Source organism: Pygocentrus nattereri, chromosome 14 (assembly GCF_015220715.1).
Source record: "Pygocentrus nattereri isolate fPygNat1 chromosome 14, fPygNat1.pri, whole genome shotgun sequence".
NCBI lineage: Eukaryota > Metazoa > Chordata > Actinopteri > Characiformes > Serrasalmidae > Pygocentrus > Pygocentrus nattereri.
The window spans coordinates 8826103-8848527 of record NC_051224.1 but is presented as its reverse complement, the minus strand read 5'-3'; the positions used below and the strand labels follow the sequence as shown (position 1 = coordinate 8848527).

At 40.0% G+C, this 22425-nt stretch overlaps 1 protein-coding gene across 6 annotated transcripts in view; it reads right to left on the bottom strand.

Moving 5' to 3' along the window:
- Window positions 1–22425, bottom strand: part of baiap2a (BAR/IMD domain containing adaptor protein 2a) — a 102205-nt gene that overhangs the window by 62401 nt on the left and 17379 nt on the right. For all 6 annotated transcript variants that reach the window (XM_017705956.2, XM_017705955.2, XM_017705958.2 and 3 more), the window contains exons 2-3: window positions 11032–11107; window positions 505–591 (exon numbers count right to left, since the gene is read on the bottom strand). In XM_017705956.2, the coding sequence (XP_017561445.1) occupies window positions 505–591; window positions 11032–11107 (163 nt within the window). The remainder of the gene's footprint in view (window positions 1–504; window positions 592–11031; window positions 11108–22425) is intronic.

Genomic DNA, 22425 nt, shown 5'->3' with positions numbered 1-22425 from the left:
CTGCAGCAGAAAATGAAAGAGCATATTGGATTGGGGGGGAAAAAAAAACGAGGTCTAAAAACCCCTCTTTCTGCTTCCTCTTCCTAAACGGGTCATAAATGATGCAATCAGCAGAGAGAATTCCAGTCACTGTTGTCATTACAGCCCCAGCCCACTTTTTACAAATGCAGAGAAATTGCTTGCAAAACAAAAATTATTCACACGGCACAGAAACAAAAAATTTGAATTTCCTCAGGATTAAATGAGGGCAACAAAGTGAGAGCCAAAGGAAAAATAAAAAAAATCAAAAATAAAACATTCCAAAGAATTTCAAAAGAACACAGTTTTGTTCTCAGCGGACCTGACATTTCTGTTTGAGCACAAACAGCAAGACGGCATTTTGCAGGGCATGTGGTGGGCTTGACTGCGTGATGTTTTCAGGACCGCAGTCCAAGGTCCTACAGCCAAAGCAACGTAGACACACAAAAAGTGGAAGAAAGAAAAAGTGGAAGGAGAGTGACTCACCTAGGTCTTTGGATCCCTGGCTCTCACTGGCCAGCTCCCCCATCCGTACCAGAGCGTCGAAGTAGCCCTTGGCAGCAAACGTCACAGCTATGAAGGCAATAAAGGCAGGTTGGAGTTTGTAAGAGGTCAGGAAAAACCGTCACAAAAATGATGCATCAAGCAGATTTTAATGTAAAATAAAATTTAATTTCTGCCGTTTTGGAGGACATCCCTCAGTTGAACTCAATAACGTTGGCATGCATTTTGTTTGAAACGTGTAAGATTTACAAGCACTTAAGTGAAGAAGATTTTTGTCTTTTTAGCTGAGTTTTTATTGTGGCAGTTGTACACAACAGTTTTGATACGGAGAAAGTTGCAGTTGTGCCATCCGGTTTTATCTCGGCATAGCTGTCTTTGTGTAGAGGTGGCAAGGCCTTCTCCTCGCCGCCCTTTTGGCCCTCACTGCTCACTAGCACCTTAACACAGTCACGGTGTCTTAATCTGACCACAAAATTAAAAGGGAAACATTTTGTGACTAAACATCTGAGTTGATTTCCGTTACACCTCCAGAAAAGAAGCAACTGAAAATTCCAACATTTTTTCAGCAACCCCAAATTCAGAAAACAGTGGCTGAAATGACACCACAATCTGCACATTTACAGGGCATTCCACATTTGCCCAAAATGTTTCTACTCATTTTTTTTGGAACTTCTCCCATTTTGTTGATGTCACACGTGTCAAAATGAATTTTGGGTCCTAGTCCAAGCCGTTTTGGTCATAACTTCGTGGACTAATTCACTGATATAAAATGCACATTTGAATGCGTTTTACATATTTCATTTGTTTCCCCCAACCATGATAATGTTCTGTTTATAAATGTCCTGCTTCAGCCTTTAGAGCTGGAATAGAAGTGAGCAGATTGTGACTGATAATGTGATTCTAACCAACAGGCCCTCCCAGAAAAAAGAAAAAGAAAAAAGGAAAGGCGCTCATACAAATCAGCTGCCAGTGGAGTTACAGCGTGTACATCCCTGCTGGGAACAGAACATCAGTCCATCAATTTTGGCATGTAGAAACAGAGCTTTTTGTATGCTACTGTTTTCTGCCTATATAAAAAAAAAATATGCATATGGTTTCTTCTCTTTTTGGAGCACATGGTTTGTTTAATCAGAGTAAGAATAAAGTCTGACTGATGGGCTCTCTACATATCAAATAACTAACAACAGCATTCAGAAGTCAAGCTACTCATGGAGACAACTAGATAAAACAGCAGAAGTTCCCTTCTGTGCTGCTCCTAAAGGGTTAAACACCGACATGCAAGCACTAAATTCTCAGAAATTAATGTTTTTCATCCCATCAGCGGCGTCCATTTCTTACAGTATAAAGCAAGCTGCTAATCATTTGCATGATTTTTAACTGATACAGATAAATCTGTGGGACAACATAAGCCAATAACATCAGCCAACCGTTACATCAATGAGTCGCTAGTAACAAGTGCAGGATATGGTACAAAACAGTTCTTCGACTTCATTACTGCAGCCTCTGGTGGTTTTGGTAAAGCACTGCTGAGGAAACCACATTAAAAATGCTCCTTCACAGTGCTGCTGGAACTGCTGTGGAGCGAGTTCACCAGCTGGGAGCTCCTCAGCGCAGGCAAACGCTGGAGTGGATGAGCCGGGAGCACAACAGGAAGCTCGTTCGCTTTTAAAGGAAGCACATTTATCGGCTGCACAGACCAGCCTCCCTGTGGACTCAAGCCTGGCTTGGACCCGGTTCAGCTGTTGTTCTCAATCCCGGACCACCCACACACGTAGCGTGCACACACACTTACACATACTCACACAATTTCCTTACTGCATGCCTCATTAACCAGCAAAATGTCAACTTGCAAGGAGGGGAAAAAAAACAAAACACCCCAAAAAAACCAAAACAAAACAAAAAAAACACAACAATAACCACCATTATACATATATACACACATACACACACACACACACACACACACACACACACACACATACATACATATAGTTCTCTCTATTACACAAAAACTCTAAGGACTTGGAGTTTGTGTATTATGCCTTGCTTCTCTGTGTGGCTTCCTACAATTTCAAAACCAAAAACATTCTGACTTTGCAGAAAAATCAGTGAAGAACACTTCAGCCTGGCCTTATTAGGATTATTAGTAAAGACCTTGACTGAGGACCTTTTGCATACGACTGTGGGCATATATTATTCTCCAAAATAACTTCTCAGGAGAAAGAAAAACTGCTTTACTTTTAATGTCAATGTAAAGTCAAAGGAACTAGAACATTTCTTTTGGTTCATTCTTCATAAAATGTACAATGTAAAGGGCAACAGGTGTTTTCAAATGATGTCAAAAACTGACAAACGACAAAAATGGAGATGCAAGCCCACTTTGACAAGGTATTCGTTTTGGACAGTTACTAAAATCTTGCTTTGGTACCTCTGTACTGATACCTTAACAAATGAATTGCCTCAAATAAGGAGATATCCAACATTAAGCTACTGTTGCACAGTGTTGGAAGTTACATATGACAAAGTGACATCTTACAGTAATGTCATTACTTATTTTGTAACAAAGTAGTGCAATTCATAGTCTAAATTCCTGTAATCATGTTAGTTACTGATTTATTAATGTATGTTGACGGCATTACTCATACGTCTTCAAGTGGACAATAAAAGTTACATGATGCATTATACATACATACATACATACATACATACATACATACATACATACATACATACATACATACATACATTTTATTATTTGTGCCTGTCCTTTTGCATAATTTCAGCTGAAGTAGAGAATCCTAACCTCACGTAAACATTTTAATTCAGAAACAGCTCCGTCAGCTTTACAATTTATTTGTAAAGATTTTGAGACAGAGCTTCTACTGACTAGTTTATCAAATAGATAAACAAATTTATCAGGTCTAACAGGTTATGCTTTCTTAAAAAAGCATTTTAAATTATGTTTCCAGTGATTGGCTCCAACTTTCCAAATACATTTCTGAACATGGCTACTAGCACAGAAGTAATGAGCATTAAGATGACGTTTCTTTCAGAAAGAAATGCCATTAGGGTTTGAGAGAAGTAATTCGTCATTCGTAATGGATTACTTTTGTGTGTAACTCAAAAACTGCTCCAACACAAAGCCAGACCAACTGTAGCGAGTGCAGTTTATACAGCTCCCACACGCTCTGCCTCAAAGGCTGTACAGGCAGAGGCAGCCCGTCCTACGCTGCTCTTCCTCCCCCAGTGCACCTCCAAATCAACAATCTTTCATTTGCATCTATTGGGTTTGATTGCCCATGGAATGCAGAGCTCAACAATCTGCTACAGCCAGACGAATGGAGGGAACAATTCATCAGACTGGCCAGCTGTGCCTCAGAATCTAAACTAGGGCAGACATGGGGGTTGGGTGATGGCAAAAACATACTATTGTGATCTTCATGACACAATGTGCAGCACAATAACTTGATATTCAGTCAGCTTATCCATCACAAATCCAATAACAGTGTCGTATCAGAGTCTATACTGTTCAAAAGTCTTAGATACATGACAAAATCACATTAAAAAAAAGCTATGTATCTGTGTAGTGAGCATATCTGCTCAGGGAAAAGCTAATCTAAATACAAATATAATATAATAACGAGGAGTGTCATTTATGCCAATGTGTTTATTTAATGATTTACAAACCTCTCCCTACGAAAGCCCAGTATTATGTGGAGTTATCATCTACTTCATTTAATCAATGCTTCTTTAAATTAAATCAGGCTTTCTGCTGACTGAGTTTAATCCTTGCAATGGCTGGAGACATTGAGGACAAATCTGAAAAACAAAATTTTATTTATTTATTATTTTTTAAAAATGAAAGCATTGTGTATTTACAGCCGTATGCAACATTTTGAACACTCAGTCAGTCAATGTTCTGTTCATTTTCCTAGTGAAAATAAGAACACACTCTATGGGGAAAATAGATATAAATATGCCATTTTCTGCTAATTTCAGTACAAAAATTGTATTTATATACAGTATTTAACATACTAGAAAAACAAAAAGATATAAAATGTGCCCTAACTTTCTCATTTGATGTCTTTTTGCCAATGCATTAAATTCAGCAAATAAAAGCTGTTGTGAACTTAAATATGCAGAAGCGTGTTCTCTATAGATGATGTATGAACATAGTTTCACGCTGAAAAGTAATAAAAGGTCAGGGCACACAACCATTTACATAAACTGTATGTTTATTATTCTGGATTTATTCTAACTTTTTACTGACCAAAACAAATTTACTGCCCAGATAAATGGCTTAAACTATTCAGAATTTTGCACAGTATTGTATATAGTTCAGGACTACATTCTGAGTTATGCAGAAATGTGTCTCGACAAATGGGACCACTGCCCACAGATGCCCATGAGCTCTGGCTTTCCTCTAGAGGACACCCTCTGGTCAGAAACAGCAGCCAAGGAGGGCCACATATGTTAAAATGCTGCACTAATTAAAACTCATAGTCCACAGGAGCATGTCGTTTTCATATGACCACCTCTCCAAATTTCTCCTAAGCCTGTGAAGCATCTTGCTCCACAACCCAAAAGGCAAATCCCAGCTACTGGATTCAATCAATGCCCCCTACTGCAAACTCCAAAACGAATCAGCACCAATCAATCAGTCACAAGCCCATCACAATAGGCTGCGATAAGCTGGCAGTAGGGCCAGAGGGCTAAAGACTAAAAGAAGATTAGCCAGTTCTTTCCAAAGCAGTCTGACATCTGACCTGTCCTTGTATCCTACCCACTTTAATAAATAAACCTCATATCCTTCTCAGCTGTACCCCTGTATGACCTCTTACCTTTCCGGTATGTCCAGTCTGGTACACTGTTGTTACTAAAGAACTAACAAGCAAGAATCCCAAGAGCGCAGTAATAGAGCCATATGGCATGCACCCAGCCATCCACATGATAAGAGTCTTTTATGCCCAATCTGTCAGGGGCCGCTAATGCTTCAGAGGCCAAGGGCCAGTCTGTTCACTTCCCAGATTTCGGATTAGCACTTCCCAGGCTTGAGGTTTAGGAGAATTCCCCAGTTATTCCTCATGCGACACTTGTTCTTTACTAATTAAAAAGTTAAGGCAGCATACCAGTCCACACACAAAGCCACTGATACAGGCTAGGATAGAGATGAGAAACAGTATCTGTTAAATAGGAGTAAATTTACAATGCCATTGATTTTCTGACTCGATCATTCAGTTTTCAAAGGCAGACATACCTCAGTTCGAGCATGACTAGCGCACTCTACTTTTTCCTCCTATGCCAGCTCTTAATATCGAGCTAGGTAATCAATCAAATCTTTGATCATCTGCCTCAGGTTTACTGAGGTTGAGATACAAGCACCACAAGGATGCATGTCACGCATGGTGGTTTATGAGGCCTGGATTGAAAACCTCTGTCTTAGGTCTTGTCCAGTTTATGTAGTCTTGTGGTTGTGATGTGCACATTCTCAATAGAGCCTGTCGGAGCTTAGCATGTCAACTTTCTGCATTTGTGTTCCAACAAGGGTGGTCTTGAGAATGGTCAATAAGCCCTGTGTGCATGCCACTAGAAAGTTCACATCAGACAGTACTTCTCAGAGATGTACTATCACAACGGCTCTGTGAAATCATGATGTTTCGGTTTCTGACCAATGACGGACAAGTGAAGTCATAATATAACGGTTATATTTATTATAGCTTTTTTTAAAATCACATTATGTAGCTTACCTTAAAGAAGGGATTTCTATGTGAAAGCTAGCTATCTAGTTTTAGCTAAAGGCAGGGCACTTGGCTAGGAGCTGCTGTACTTTGTTGTATAGCATTACTAGTTTTGAAGGAAAACAGAAATTAAAGAAAAAGAAATACCACAGCATAGACCAGCATATGTTATTGCTTTGGATCCTGGTACGTTGGTCAACCAGTATGACCTTGCTGGGTGACCAGCTAAGCCAGCACCACACCATTATAAACCAGCCTAAAGCCATTATAAACCAGCATTTTTTTTGTTTTAGCAGGAGAATGAAGGAAGCAATGCTTATAGTTTTCCCAGTAAAAGCTAGCAAGTTAGCTTCGGCTAATGGCTATGCCTCTTGCTAGTAATGTTTAGTATCAAAAATGCTGTAGCTAAATTTTATTAAACAGCATTAAAACCCCACTGTACTTTGCCAAATATATAAGATTGGCTAGTAACTTTTAGTATCTTTTTTCTGTTCCTATTTTGTTAGCAGCCCATTGTTGGATGACGTATGCATTTGCTATATTCCTCTGTGCAAGCTAGCAAGTTAGCTTTGGCTATTGTCAGTGCATGTGGCCAGTAACCTTCAGTATCAAGCTACTGTAGCTACTTTGTGAGGCAGCATTGCTAGTTTTGCCCATTGCAGGATGAGGGAATAATAGCTAACGCTAGCACTAAGCAGAAAGCAGCAGTATCAACCTCTCATTTGGTTCATCATTGCTCCTTTTGTGTTCAGCTCCACTGTTTTATATATATTCATTACTTCTGAGTAGGGCCTGATTAAATGACATTAATTTTCATGAAGCTGTGAACTGAAAGTGAATTCTCTGACAGCATGTGATCGCTTGAGTTGTGACCACAAGTGAGACCACGTGTAGTGTCCCAATTCTTGTTTTTAACCCCCCGGAGTCTTGTGTATACTAGCACACTGATGGTGTACAACTTCACGTCATCAAAGTGTGGTCTCAAAGAAGGACCTCAGGGCTTATGTTTAGCACTAGCACAGGGCTGATAACACACCACCGGAATTCTTCCCAAAATGCTCAATCCTAAGTTTCATACAGGGAAGAAGTCTCACATTCATGCAACTAATAAACCTAGGGTTTTAACGATACTGTTGTTATTATTATTATTTATTATTATTATTATTATTATTATTATTATTATTATTATTATTATTATTATTATTAAATTAATTAAAAAAAAAAAAACACACAACACAGCACAACACACACCACACAGCTTCACTGGCACCTTTACTCTCATTTCTCATTCTCCAAGGTGTCAACTTCTAAGAGCTGACCGTCATTAAATCAGAGATTAGAAGGAGTAACTGAGACGGAACGGAAATGTAGACATTAATGGCTGATCAGCTGAACCTGAAGAGCCCATCCTCTACACAAAGCCCTTGCTGCTCCATGACTGTCCTTGTGTCTAATGGCGAAATATCTTTTCACCAGACACATGGCACATGTTCTCTCCACTCTGAAAGGTCTCCATGCCATTTCTTTGTGTCAGCCAGTCCAGAACTCTCGGGGGCCAAAAAGGCACCGGTGCCTGGGTGGGAGCTGATAAGGCCGTAAAGGACCATGAGAGTATCAGGGTGATAAACCTCATCGCATCTTGAAAAGGAGCAGCCTATGCAGGAGGTGAGAGGTGGGTGATGTGGCTTAAACGAATCCTGCAGCAGTCTTCAACCTAATCTCCATCTGCAGATTACGGTCGCATACTACAGACCAAAATTTTAGGCATATTTCCATGCACTTTGTAACTACTAATACAGAAAAATAGTCAGCTTGAAAACAATGCTACAGATGTCAGAGCTGACTAAGATTAGGCTGAAAAAAATGCAGGTCTACCCCCTTCATGGTGGGTCATCAATTTTGATGGACGTTAGCTGATGCAAGCCATTTTGAATTTCCATACAAATGCAGCTACTCTAGTCAGTGTTCCTTTCAAAACTCGTTCTAAGACACATGCAGGCTGGAATGTCAGAATGCTGCTGCTCTGAGCTGTGATTCAGTCACATATAAAGCAAGGAAGATCGTCTATATAGAAGCTAGCTAATGTTATGTAAAGGCTACCCCACATTACCCTTACTGGACAGAGTAACTCACTTGGCCAAAGCCCATTTGTTTAGCCTCAGACAGGCTACTGTCTCCAATTCTGTTAGCTAGCTGACTACTTTAGTATAGGGCTGTAACAAAATATTTAATAAAATGAAATAAATTTGATTAATATCAAAAACAGACAAGCCATTAAAATGACTGCTGTTTATCTGTTTTTATGAAAGCACAAGCTTCCGCATGATGGATTTCCTCAGTTCAACAGGAAACAAAGTTTTGTTTATGTGGCTAGTGAGTCCCCAGAAGCACACAGCAGCACCACCACATCTAAAGAGAGCAAGATCAAGCACAAAAACAGTGATTTATGGTTAGTCTTTTTTCACAGCAGTCTAGCGGTCCATTCCTGTTAAGCCACTCTGATATCTCTGCAGTAGAGGCAGGGCCGCCCAGACTCTGTACCCTAACTGCCAATATTAGAGCTCTAATTTAATAATGTTGGTTTTGTTGACCAAAAGCTTTTTCTGCTGCTCTGGATTGCTTGATATTCTCAACTGCAGTAATTCCTTAGAATAAAAGTGAGCATTCTGGATAACAAGCTGTCTACACTATATCTGAAAAAGAATCAGGACACCTGCACATTACATCTACAGGAGCTTTTATGACCTCCCATTCTAAATCTATTTGGAGCGTGTCTGTGGGAATTGTGGTCCATTCATCCAGAAGAGCATTTGTCAGGTCAGACAGGTCAGATGTTGGACAGGAGGGTCTGGTGTCCCCAAACTATTTTCACAAACTTAAAAACCACACAGTTGTCCAAAATGTCTTGGTCTGCTGAAGCATTAAGATCTCTCTTCACTGGAACTAAGGGGTCTAGGCCAACCTCTGAAAAAGAACCCCATAGCATTATCCCTCCTCTACCAAATTTCGCACAAAGCTTTCAGGCACGTAACATTCACCAAATCCAGACCCATCCATCAGATTGCAAAATAGAGAAGTGTGATTTGTCACTCCACAGAATAAGTTTCCAGCGCTCCAGAGTCCAGTGTCGGCTTGTTTTACACCACTTCTTCCGACGCAATGTGTAGCTGCTCATCCATGGAAACCCATTTCATGAAGCTGCAGATGCACAGTTCTTTTACTGATGTTGCTGATGTTTTTAAACTGTTTAATGAGTAATTCAACAGAGGTTAGGCAATGTGCATTTCAGCACTTGGCTGGCCGGCTCTGAGTTTGGGTGGTCTACCACTTCATGGCTGAGCTGTTGTTACTCCAAGAAGCTTCCATTTCAAAATAACAGCACAGCTGACAGGGGAGATCTAGCAGCACAGACATTTCACAAACTGACTTGCGGCAGAGGTGGTATCCCATAACAGCGCCATGTTTAAAGTCACGGAGTTCGTTAGTTATGAGGAAAAAAGAAGAACGGGCAAAACGGCTGCACAAACGACCAAAGAAACCCACAGAAAGTAAGCATTTTCTCAAAAATTACGAAAACCATTATATTATCCTAGTTTAGTCTTAAGTTTAAGTTTAATGTCATTTCGGCATAATATGCCCCCCCCCCGGGGATGGGTGACAATAAATAATGGTCGTATTCCTCTCTTTGAAGGCATATGATTCCCTAAATTTAAACTAAAGACCAGCAGCAAGGTTGCTGAACTTTACCATCACTGCAGACTGGCAGGGTTGCATACAGAACACCTTGAAGCCTGTTAACAAAGCAAAGTTTTTCTTTATCTGAGGGTCCAATTTCATATGGACCCTCGGATAAAGCATTTGATTCCCACCACCACCCCTCAGATCTCTGTTCCAACGGGGCAAGGTGACACTCAAAATCAAGGGGTAGTTTTCCAAAAAAAATGAATGGGACTGAGTCTTATAATCTAAATCATGGTTACCCAATCTCTCAGCTGATGTCGATTTTTAAGTGTAGTGTAGTAAAAAAAGATGCCGTTTCCTCTGCTCCCCTGCACTGCTCATCAATGACATATTTAGTCTCAGTAATTTGGCCAGGGTTGCCAAATGGGGCAGGATCTCTGGGAATAGCAATTTATGCTACTTGCTGACAATAATTGTCAGATGTTTTTCACCTTGAAAGTTTCATTAATAATACTTAAACAATACAAGAATAAATACTTCCAAAATATTAAATATTTAATGTTTGCAGCCCTATTTTAGTTGTAACTACACTTTTGCATGAAATGTGCTAATACAGGTAATCGTCTAGCAAATATAGAGCAAGCATGGCATCATTCTTGATGTACTTTAACTCCTAGCTCCCTCAAGGCACAATGATATTTCACTACTGCTTCCTCTCTAAATTGGTCATTCATTCCTTTTCAGTTAGCGGAATTAGCATTTTTGGTATTATTTTCATTCCGTACTGTTCATTAATAACTAAGCAGCTGTTGCAATGGGCACAGCCAGCTCTAAGATTAGGATATGGCTTCTCGCTTTGTAATGTGGACATGCAACACAACAAGAAAGTCAATACACGTCCTTATATTGTGATTGGTTGAAAGTTGGTGGTTCACATCATTTGCCTTCTTTCCTCCTATATACAGAGTCTGGGACATTTAGATAGTATACAGCAAGAAAGAGAGGAGAATTTGCCAAAAATTGTTCCAACCTTAAAATCACTGGCACCACATTTAATTAGAAGATAGTGAAGGAAAATTGGTGTACTTACTGGAGAGGGCCTTCTCATAGTTCTTCCCCATGGCAACGAAATTTCGCAAGCAGGGATTGAACTGTTCCATGATTGTCTAAAAAGCATAGAGGGGAGATTTGGTCAAATCCAGAGGTGCTGGAATTAGCACATATGAAAAATACATGGCTTAATTAGCATATGCATGAATGCTCACATGCTGGCATTCACATACTCCACACACACACACTCTCTCTTCCAACATTGTTATTGTACGTGTCATGATATGCTGTGTGTGGCTGTTCCAGCTGTGTGTGTGTGTGTGTGAGTGAAGAGAGAGAGAGAGAGAGAGAGAGAGAGAGAGAGAGAGAGAGAGAGAGAGAGAGAGAGAGAGCGCTTTGAACTACTTCCCCAAGCTTGCTCAGTCAGGTGAGTTCTGAAAGTTAATAAGAGTAAGAAAGAGAGGGAGAGAGGGGTGGAGAGAGTGGCAAGGGTTAATGAGCATGTAATGTATGTGTTTGAAGGTTGGAATAGATTAGGCATCTTATTGTTGCAAGAATTGTAAAGACATTAAGTGAGTTAATTGATACTTTTTTTGATCCCACAACCGGGGAAATTCCACCTCCGCATTTAACCCATCCGTGCAGTGAAACACCACATACACACTAGTGAACACACACTAGGGGGCAGTGAGCACACTTGCCCGGAGCGGTGGGCAGCCCTATCCATGGAGCCCGGTGAGTAGTTGGGGGTTAGGTGTCTTGCTCAAGGACACCTCAGTCATGGCCTGTCGGCCCTGGGGATCGAACCGGCAACCTTCCAGTCACAGGGCCAGCTCCCTGACCTCTAGCCCACGACTGCCCCCAAATTATTATTAATGGGGGCATATCATGGAAAACTGCATCGTCTTCACTGTAATCCTGGTTATATCCTCAGACAGAACCATTCACTCCCCTGTTTGCTGCAAAAACAGACCATTTTGAATTCATTGTTCAATCTAATGTATTTACATTAAGAATGCACAAAAACTCTTTTTGTGCCCAACTTCAATCCATGACTGATTTTTTGTCCAATTTTTATTAGAATGGTTCGAACCCATAGGCCACACAAAAATGGGTAGTTTAATAACAATATTTATTCAAATATACCAAAAAACAAAATAGTAGTATGTTAATGCTCAGTACCAACGATAATACAATCACAAAAATATCCAGAACACCAAATATCTATGTATTTCAAATACAATTTCTTTATCAATACAAAACATCTTGAATTACAAAATAACCAAATAATTTGGGGGAAGAAAATCAAAACAAAAAAAACAAACAAAAAAAAAAAAAAAAAAACACACATCTCATTCAACATTTCCTGAAGGGAAAATTAAGAGGAAGATCAGAAAATACAACATAACCTAACATTCAACACACATTTTCTTTCTGATACCTTATAATTGAAATATAATTGATCTTCTAATTGAATAACGTTTACATAGTGTAGCTTTAAAAATATGAATCCACCCATTTGGTCTAGTTTAGCCCGACCCACTCGCACTAAAGCTAAAAGGATCGTTTCAGCCCACACTGCTTGTTTGAATGAGGTACTACACAGGAAATTAGAGCAAAATGTCATTTACATGTCAGTCTTACAGGCACAGTAACAAAATTAGCCTGTGTAATTCTGAGGAATAACGAGAGATTGGAAGACGCTCATGTAAAAATGATGCCAAAAGCAAATTTCAGAGGGGGGAAAAAGATGCAAGAAAAACATATGGTACCGTTAAAGTGCACATACGAGTGTTTGAGGTTTGCAAGAGTAAAACGTCTCTGGCTTCTAGAATCGACCAAAATAAACACTCGACTCGTCTGCCTTCCCATAATCCTACAAGGGATGCTCAGTGGAGCGGGCATCTGCCATAACTCTCCCAGCTCTTGTCCCTTCCCCTCCAGGGCTTCCTCCAATTAGAGCAGCAGCAGTCTTCCAGGGCCGCAGGGTTAACCAAGTTCCAGAGTTGACAGCACAATGCCACTGACACAATCACCTCTCTCTGCCTTCCTCCAGCTCTCTCTCTCTCTCTCTCTCTGTGTGTCAAACCACTGATGTCTAGATCAGTTCCTCAACATCCTCAAACAAAGTCAGGCTTGTCTCAATGCCAGAATTTGAACTTCGACAACGTGCAGTAGGGGTGCGGAAGAAACTCAATTTTTAGATGCATCACAATGCGGACATGAAAGATTCTGAATGTCAAACATCGATTTTTTAAATATTTAATTTATAATGTAATGTTGATGGAATCTGAAAGGAAGAAGTGGGTACGTGCAGCGCCCAGGCAGTCTGTGGTGGCACACAAAACCACAAAAGGATGAGTGAGAAATCCGACCGGCAGCTTCTGCATTAAAAGCCAGCTTAGGTCAGAAGTCACAACCCAAATGTCTGGAAGAGTCATTTTGTCCTTTCAACAAAGTGAAACCACCTTGGTAGCCACAACATTTAATGTCCAGTGTGTGTTTGTCCTAGTATAGACTAAAAATATATAAACGAAAACGTGGATTTACTTTCCGCCGCTTTCTTCCCATCTCCTTCAGGAAACTTTTCCTCAAAATTAGAACGGTGTCTTGTAAAATGTCTCAACATTTGACTGTTTTACGAGGCTGAAGTTGTTTCTTATTCTCCAGATTCTCATTAGAATTTTCCCGTTCCACCTTAAATTCTGCCTGAGGCGCCGAATGTAACTGCTGCACCATTTAAGGTGGAATGGGAAAATTTGAACGAGAAGCGACTTCATATTTGCAACTTTTTAGAGAGAGACAGTCCCATAATTAACGTATCAGAAAACCAACCGCGCTTACACATGTGGTCGCTGAGAACCAGAGCTTTCGCGCTATGCTGCACACTTTGGACGCTGAATTTCTGCCTTAGTCTCGAAAATATTTTACTGACACAGCGACCACTTGGTTGTAGCCCATACGGATATTAGTAACAGACACCTTAAACTCTGCATGGGTATGATCAACATGTGATGCGCAGTAAGAATTAGATTCTCTGATCATGACTTTTTAAAGCCCATTTTGATTTCTTTACAGCCAAATTGGCCAATGACCTTGCAATGTAAATATTATTTGCTTTCTGATGGGCCACAATGGCATTTAAAGCGTTTTATTTTCAAATCAGCTGCCTGTTTATTAGGGATGATATGTCATGATGCAAAAATAAAAATGATCATAAATGCTACCTTTTCAATGCTCAACTAGTAAAGAGTGTTAGCATAACTTTTCTATTTATTATTTAGAAATTCCCCAAATGACATGTTATCGTGGATCATGAAATTAAGGCTAAAAAAACTGTAGACTATGAGGCTACTTCTCAAAATTAAGTGAGCTGAGCATTTATCTAGCTATTTTAAGTGGATTCAGTGTCTCAATTCCATCAAAATAAGACAGCCAACAGTCAACATCACCATATAAAATCAAAATTTGACATATTCCTTGTTCAGAGTTGCACACTCGATGTAGGTCAACACATGCCACCTTAATTTAGGTTACAATGAATACAAGTAAACAGTTCTTTGAGTTCTTCTATACCAAAGAATAAACACAAAACTCCTTTCCCACAGATTATGAAGCATATTTATAGAGACAGCAATCTACAGAGGATTTATATAAACTGTGCTTATTTACACTGTTCAGTTTATAGTAACTAAAAGCTGCTGTAATCTTTACTTCCTCCAAACCATCTGTAATCCCACTATTAGACCAATAACAACCCAATAAACATCACAAAAACAATCTAGGACATTGTTAATTAAGCTGTAACATTCAAAACTACTCAAATGTTTAATTAACCATAAATAACAAACATTAAGATCTGCATGGAAGATCAACAGCAAGATGAGGAAATTAAGGGTTTCATGGCAAAAAAGCATCATGGACCACTTTGTCGTTGGGAGCGGGATTCACACATACAAGAACCACCTTTATTAGAGGAATAAGTATGAGTTTTCCACCGACATCAACTGTTACTCTTTTTGAAGCTCGTTATATCCAAGACACATACCTAAAAAAACAGAATATTGTTCATTTTATTTTATTTTTTTTAACAAGCAATTGCTTATGACATTTTGCTGCAAAAAAACATTGAACTTTCAATTCATCATTTAAAACTAACAGCAACCCAGTCAGCCCACCTTATCTCTATTCATATGTTCTTTATCTGTACCACCTGAACAGAACCAGCAGTGTAAACCCGCATGGCTCGACCCACGTCCTCCTCTGACCTCGGTAAAGGCAGGCTGGGTGACTCACAGAGCTCTAGCAGCGTGGTGGATGTCTTCACGCTGAGGGGGAGGGCCGGAGGTCTGGCTGATTGGCAGGAAAGAGATATTCTCTACTCAGGGGAGGAACACGCCCAATCCCAAAGAACTGCTATAGTTTACAACAGCGTCTGACTGATCCACGCATTTTAACACCAATACTGACCTTAGATAAAATTTCAAATTTCAGTAAGCAATACATCAACCAAATTCATTTTATATGGATTAAAATGTTCCATGTTAGCTTAACTACAATGGTTTTAGTTGCAGTGCTTCACTGACTGATAAGTTTGCCAATTGTCAACTATGAATCGTCAATTTGATCGGTATTTGAGCAAATAGTGAGAACATAGCAGTCTCCGGCTGGCATAAGAGCATGAAACCGATCAAATAAAAAAAAAAAAAACGGGCTATTCATATCACAGCCTGAATTAAATATGAATTATTATATAAACAAATCGCTGCTGTTGGAGCAAAACTTTGCATCTCCAAAAAGGTAAATTTACAGGACAAGGAAAAGGTTTGTTTTTGGAAGCAAGAGCAAAAATATTCCTTACACCCCTCACCCACCCAAGGAATTTTGGATAATTTATGTCGGTCCGTTTATCATGAAACTTTAAAACAACATAAAGAGCAACTGCCTTTTCCAAATGATGTGGAAAAATGGTAAAAAAATTATAATATAAAAAATAAAAATCATAAAAATGGACCCTATTCTACAGTTAGGGAAGTTTCGACCTTTTCAGACTACTCAGCCATGTGTGAGCGCTGTAATGGCTAACAGAATTCTGCACCCATTTCAGCTTTTCCCACAGATCTGAAATAAACCTGAGGGAGGAAATAAGCTGCATTATTGAAATTATCTTGTAACTTTGTATAGAAATTATTTTTCAAGAATTCGTCAAAAAATGTATACAGTATGTAAATATTCAGTTGTACATAAATACACATTTAAATCTAGGGCATCAAGTCTCTTGTAAGTATCTTGTAAATTCTGTACATTTTAAGGCCCTTTGTAATATATGTAGAGGATTTGCACAGTTTTTTCCTAATACTGTAAATCTGCACTTTCCTTCAGGATTAATAATGCCTCTATCCATCCTATCCATAGGAGTGCCGATTCAGAATCTGCTTCTGGGTCTTCCTACACCATGCTGAAAGTGAGAAATCTGATCCTAGGTTATTGGCCAACACTGATTCTGAGATCCTTTGTGAAAGCTGGCCCTAAAACAGAAAGCACTCTAAACCTGAATGCTAGCTGCATCATCGGTACATGCCAATGGGCTGAAAAATACCAGGTCAAAACCCATCTCAGATGCTGGGAGCAGAAGACGGATTTGGGCCAGTCGAGTTGGCTGATTTAGGTCAGGTATTAATAGGCAACAGACTACTGAATGCTGCTAGTTCATGATAAATATTTCAATGGCGATTTCATCATGAGAGGCATCATCATAAACACTGCCGCTACTGCCGCATTCTTGTTACAAGTGAGGGAAGCATGTGGGGTCGTTCCTCACACCTTAATGGAGCAATGGCCCAGGTCACCTTGCCGCGACTGCCAAAGTTTCTGCATAGCTCGGAAAGTGGGTCTGGCCCTGACGGGGACGAAGATGGAGAGCACACAGCAGCCTGGAGTGGCTCAGCAAACCAGCAAGCCCAGGAGACGCTTAAGAAGGGAGGATGGGTGACAGAATAGAGCGCTGGGTAAACCAGATACTTCACTTAAAGAGGGAAACTTCACACAGATAAATCGTTCAGTGATTCTCATTTTGATTCTACTCTAAACGCAATGCCTGAAGAAGTTTGTTCCTTTAGTTTTGCACTGGAGCTAAAATGCAGCTGAGGTAGCTAATAAGCAATGAAATCTTATACACTACCAATCAGCATCATCCAAAATGTATGTCTTAATCACAATCTTGTCTAAAACCCATGTTGTTAAGTGTGGGACCTGCCACTGTATGAAATATTCTTATTTTTTAAAAAATGGAAATTTATGTTATATAGCTTGGATGCGCTTTTGTTCATTGTAGATTACATATAATATTTATATTAGGGGTTAAAGTTAACACAATCGTAATAAATCATCAATTTTCTTTTAAATCCTGTTAACGTTTTCCTAATTTGACATTTCAGACAACCCGTAGTTGTTCAAGCTGAAGCCCAGCTGCACTCACTGCTTTGATGGAATTTGTGATTGTAGCCCTCCCATTCAAACACAGCTTTTAAAGGACTGTTAGTGATTCCTTTCACAGCTATGCTGGACAGTGGGCCTCATCTTTCAACTGTTCTTAAGAAGAAACCTCTTAAAAAGGCCCGCTTATGCAGTTTTCACAAAGATTCTGACATTCACCGTTTTCTTATTTGACATTTGTTCTTAGCACAAAAGGCAAGAACAATTCTGCAGTTTAAAATCACATTTAAGAAAAAAAAAAAAAAAAAAAAATATCAGTGAATGAGGCCTAATGACTGTGGGAGATCCATGGATAAACTAAGTGAGCAACAAACTTAGAAATACAACAGCAAAGCGGAAAACGATTGTTAACTTGTGACAAGAATCCACAAAAAGAACAAAAATGAACAAGAGCTGAATCCAGTGATGGTACATAAGGTACATACATTCACTGTTTGGAAGATGCATGTCAGAGAGCTCACCCAAAGGAAAATCATTTGAATTTCCATGTTCAGCTTCATTTGAAACCCTCACTTTAGCAAGATCACAATTCAATGCATCATACTACATCAAAAGCATATTGAACTGGACACAAGAATACTACATTATCACATTATCGTGTGGCTAGAGCATCAGATAGCAGCACTAAAAGATCAGATTTTGTTTCAAATGCCTTATGGAAACCGATACATTACCATAAGGCACACTTTTGGCCATTATTTTTGCTGCATCAAAAAAATCATCAGAAAAGATGCCACTGTATCATACTGAACTGAACAGTGTATTCTATTTTATATAGTTTTCATTTGTTTATTGGAGCCACTCTTAACTACAGAAAAAAGTACTTTTTGGGAATGAATGAATGAATGATATCATGAATGAATGAATGAATGAATGATATCATGAATGAATGATATCTGAGCAAATACAACAAACCAAATAAATCTTGATGAACTGTCTGACACTTCTTACCTATACAATTCTGATCCCCAACTGTCATTTGCAGGTCATGAAACATTCAGCAGTTGTACGAGAAGAATTTTCCGAACTGTTTTGGTTGAGAATGACTTCTAGCTTTGTTAGACTGTTGCCCATCTTCTGGCTTGTTGAGCTCTAGCGTTAGATCACGAGTGACAGTTATTTTAATACAGCGAGTCAGAGCACGTCATCTGAAAATAAACCATTAGAATGTGTTAAATGGTTGGCGGCATGATGGGCAGCATGCATATTAATGAGAATGCCAGCACTCTGGACTGCTGGAGAAAGTGTTCCTCTCCCTTTCCTCAGTTTCTCAACTTGACCAAAACAAATTACTATGAAGAATTTATTCTGTTTATAATACATGACCACTGTGCTGGACCTCCAGGCTACCCCCAGCAGAGGCCTTTACTCAAAGCTAATGATGAACTAAACTAAAAATTAGCCTTTGGTTATACATTTTCAAAGGCTCTACATGAATTTTTTGGAACTGAGCTAAATCGCTATCTGAATATCGCAAGCTGGGCTCCTTTTAGACGGAGATCAGAGAGCACATGTTAGCTTTGTCTAATCTTTAAGGTTCTTCTCTGCATGCGTTACTTGGGCTGTTGTCTTTAAACAAGCTCCATGCTAAGGGTCATTATTTTAACAAGCTTCATATGAGAGCGAAAGAAAAAAGAAAATGAAAAAGAAAGAGCTGGTGGGAGGTTTACATAACGGTGAGCAGACTCCACCACAGTGCTCCTGTGGCATGCTCATAAAAACAGAGCCTAGCTGGACTTGGGCTGCAGCTAGAACAGTGAGGGGGCCGCACTCCATCCAGTCTCTGCTGAACAAGATGTACAAACACATACACTCTCGCTTTTCAACTGTTCCCGAACAAAGAGCGCCATTAACTCGCCAGAAGAGCTCATCTTCAACTAGATGTGATAACACAATATTATGATCTACACTGTAAGACACTACAAGATTATGAATCAAATCTGCTATAAGTCAAGGGGGTGGCAGGTGGTTTCTCTTCCATTTTTTTTTCCCCGAGATGCTAAATTTATCATCTATCCCAGTCCTCTTGTGCTACATCTGCCAGCCTAATTGCAGGAGTTAATTGGAATCTGAGGCCGGCAGGCACTTCGACGGAGCCAGGTTATTCCTGACTCGCTGTAAGGGGGGCATACACGCCACTTCTACTTCAGTGACATGGCACAAACGCAGCAAAAAACTAAGCTGAGGCAGGTAAGGAGGAGGCTGACGTAAGACTACAAGAGTTCTTCTCTACAATGTTCTTCTCTAACCACTTAATCCATTGATAATGAGGTGTGGGCCACGTACTGGGATATGAGTGATGACTGGTATTCATTTGTTTGTTCTGTCTCAGGAAAACTCTAGTATCCCGAAAATGTAATACTTTATGGTTCCCTAAAAAGCATTCATAGCATAATTCCCTAGAGGAAGGAAAAAGCCTTTTTCTATAAAATTTAAAAAGCACATGTACAGGGTTGGGCAGTAGCCACTAAAAGCCAAATAAGTGAACACAACGCATGATTTACAAGCAATCATTCAGCAATTGTCAATCCATCTATCTAATAACTAATAAATGTTAAAGTGTGCTGCTAACTAGGTGAGATGAGCTGTTTAGCATTAGCTTGGCTAGCATCCCAACAGCTCTGTTCACCACAGAACAGGTTTGTTTTTAGCCAAGTAAACCACCAACACAAGTTTTGATCATAAAATTTCAAACCTGATAGAGTGAAGTCGAGCAGCTGATGCTGGAGGGACAGAAAGGTGAAATTAAACCCGTTCTGCTGTGTTTGGATACGTAGCCTGATGGGCTAACTTAACATTTGCTTAGCAAACAGGCCACAGACCCAAACAGTGCCACAGACCACAGTGCAGGTTTGATTCTGACTAACTGGTGCTCTGCTACAACAAGCATCAGTGATAAAGACGAACGTCAGAGAGCAAAAATCAAGTAACTTGTGTTGAAGTGACAAGCAGCCATAATCGAACCTGTTTTGTGGTGATTGAGACTGTAGAGTTGTGGCGAAGCTAATAATAGTTTAGCTAGCTGGCCAAATGTGCCACACAGCACAGCACAAGCCTGGTTCCTGATGCTAAAATGACACCCGTTTAACCTTTCTGAGGTTTTTTTGGCTTCAACACCACCAATCAGCGAGACCCTCTTAAATATAAATAGGTGGAATGTGTTTATCTGGCTGTTGGGAATAGAAATTTGATGCACAAGAGTTTTTAAATACAATTGTAATTTTTAAATACCATATACCTTGTTACAGTTATACTGCCCAGACTTGCATGTAAACATTGCATAGGAACCTTACTCGCACATGTGTAGCAGTCTGAGGTTTCTCCACAAGGGGGAGCTAAATGCATGCAAATCACAGAAGAAACCAGCATGAACCCACAACAGCTCATGACTGCAGGTGTATGTGGTCATAAATGTAATTATTTAAAATATAGAAGCCATATGAGAGATTCTATGATTGACAGTGCACTCCAATCTCTCAGAATGACTGCATGTCTCATAACAACAACACCAAACTCTTGTTATGCATCAACTTTTCTTCTACAGTCAACCACTGAGCTGTGTATTTTATTCCTTTCAAAAAAGACAGATACAAATTAGGCAAGAACACCATGTGCCTTTTTAGCCTCGTCACCTGTGAAGGACAAAAGAAGAAACCCACAGGCTATTAGAAGGTGCTGAAAGGTGGCTAGAAGCAAGATCTCTGACAAAGCTTGTACAACAATATTCTCAGCAGCAATAAAGCAAAGGCATGTTCGTCATATGTGAGGCAAGACTGACAGAGGAAATTAATTCTAGAAGAAATATGCCATTAAAACTATTTGCATATCAGCTTTTGAGCACCATAAACACGCACATGGCGCAGAGAGAGAGAGAGAGAGAGAGAGAGAGAGAGAGAGAGAGAGAGAGAGAGAGAGAGAGAGAGAGAGAGAGAGAGAGAGAGAGAGAGAGAGAGAGAGAGAGAGAGGGAGGGAGGGAGAGAGAGAGAGGGAGGGAGGGAGGGAGGGAGAGAGAGAGAGGGAGGGAGGGAGGGAGGGAGGGAGAGAGAGAGAGAGAGAGAGAGAGAGAGAGAGAGAGAGAGAGAGAGAGAGAGAGAGAGAGAGAGAGAGAGAGAGAGAGAGAGAGAGAGAGAGAGAGAGGGAGAGGGAGAGGGAGAGGGAGAGGGAGAGGGAGAGGGAGAGGGAGAGGGAGAGGGAGAGGGAGAGGGAGAGGGAGAGAGAGAGAGAGAGAGAGAGAGAGAGAGAGAGAGAGAGAGAGAGAGAGAGAGAGAGAGAGAGAGAGAGAGAGAGAGAGAGAGAGAGAGAGAGAGAGAGAGAGAGAGAGAGAGAGAGAGAGAGAGAGAGAGAGAGAGGTACAGGTATCCAATTAAATCCTAATAATGTGTTTTGACTTAGATGGTTCCACAGATAAATTCAGCAGACTCACTCTCAGGCACTTCTCTCATTTACTCTGTGCAAAACATCATTTGGTATCTGATTAATAAACAACCACCTCCAAGTCACTGGTATTTGAGACTCTTCCAGATTTAAAATGTGAAGGTCTGCTCATGTCTATACCAGCTGTTTCATAACTTTATTAAAATGACTACAGAAGTACTGATGTGTGATGCATGTAGGAGCCAGGAGGACGAATAATACAGCGCAGGTTTTTCCTTTACTTTCAAAATTAGTTATTTGCTGTATAGTTGTTGCGCATCATAATGCTGTCCATTATTTGCAATGCTGCCAAGTTAACAAATGCCCCATCTGTCAGCTGGACTACTGTAAGGTTTCTGGGTGTATCTGGGTGTTCCCATATGAATCGCATGTAAAAAGCACTGCAATATTAAAAGTGAATTGAGATAAGCTGTATATTCCAGTGGACCAACCCTATTTGTCAATAGAGATGGGTGAAAAATTAAAACAAAAGAACCAACAAATGCACCTTGGCAGTGCACCTGGA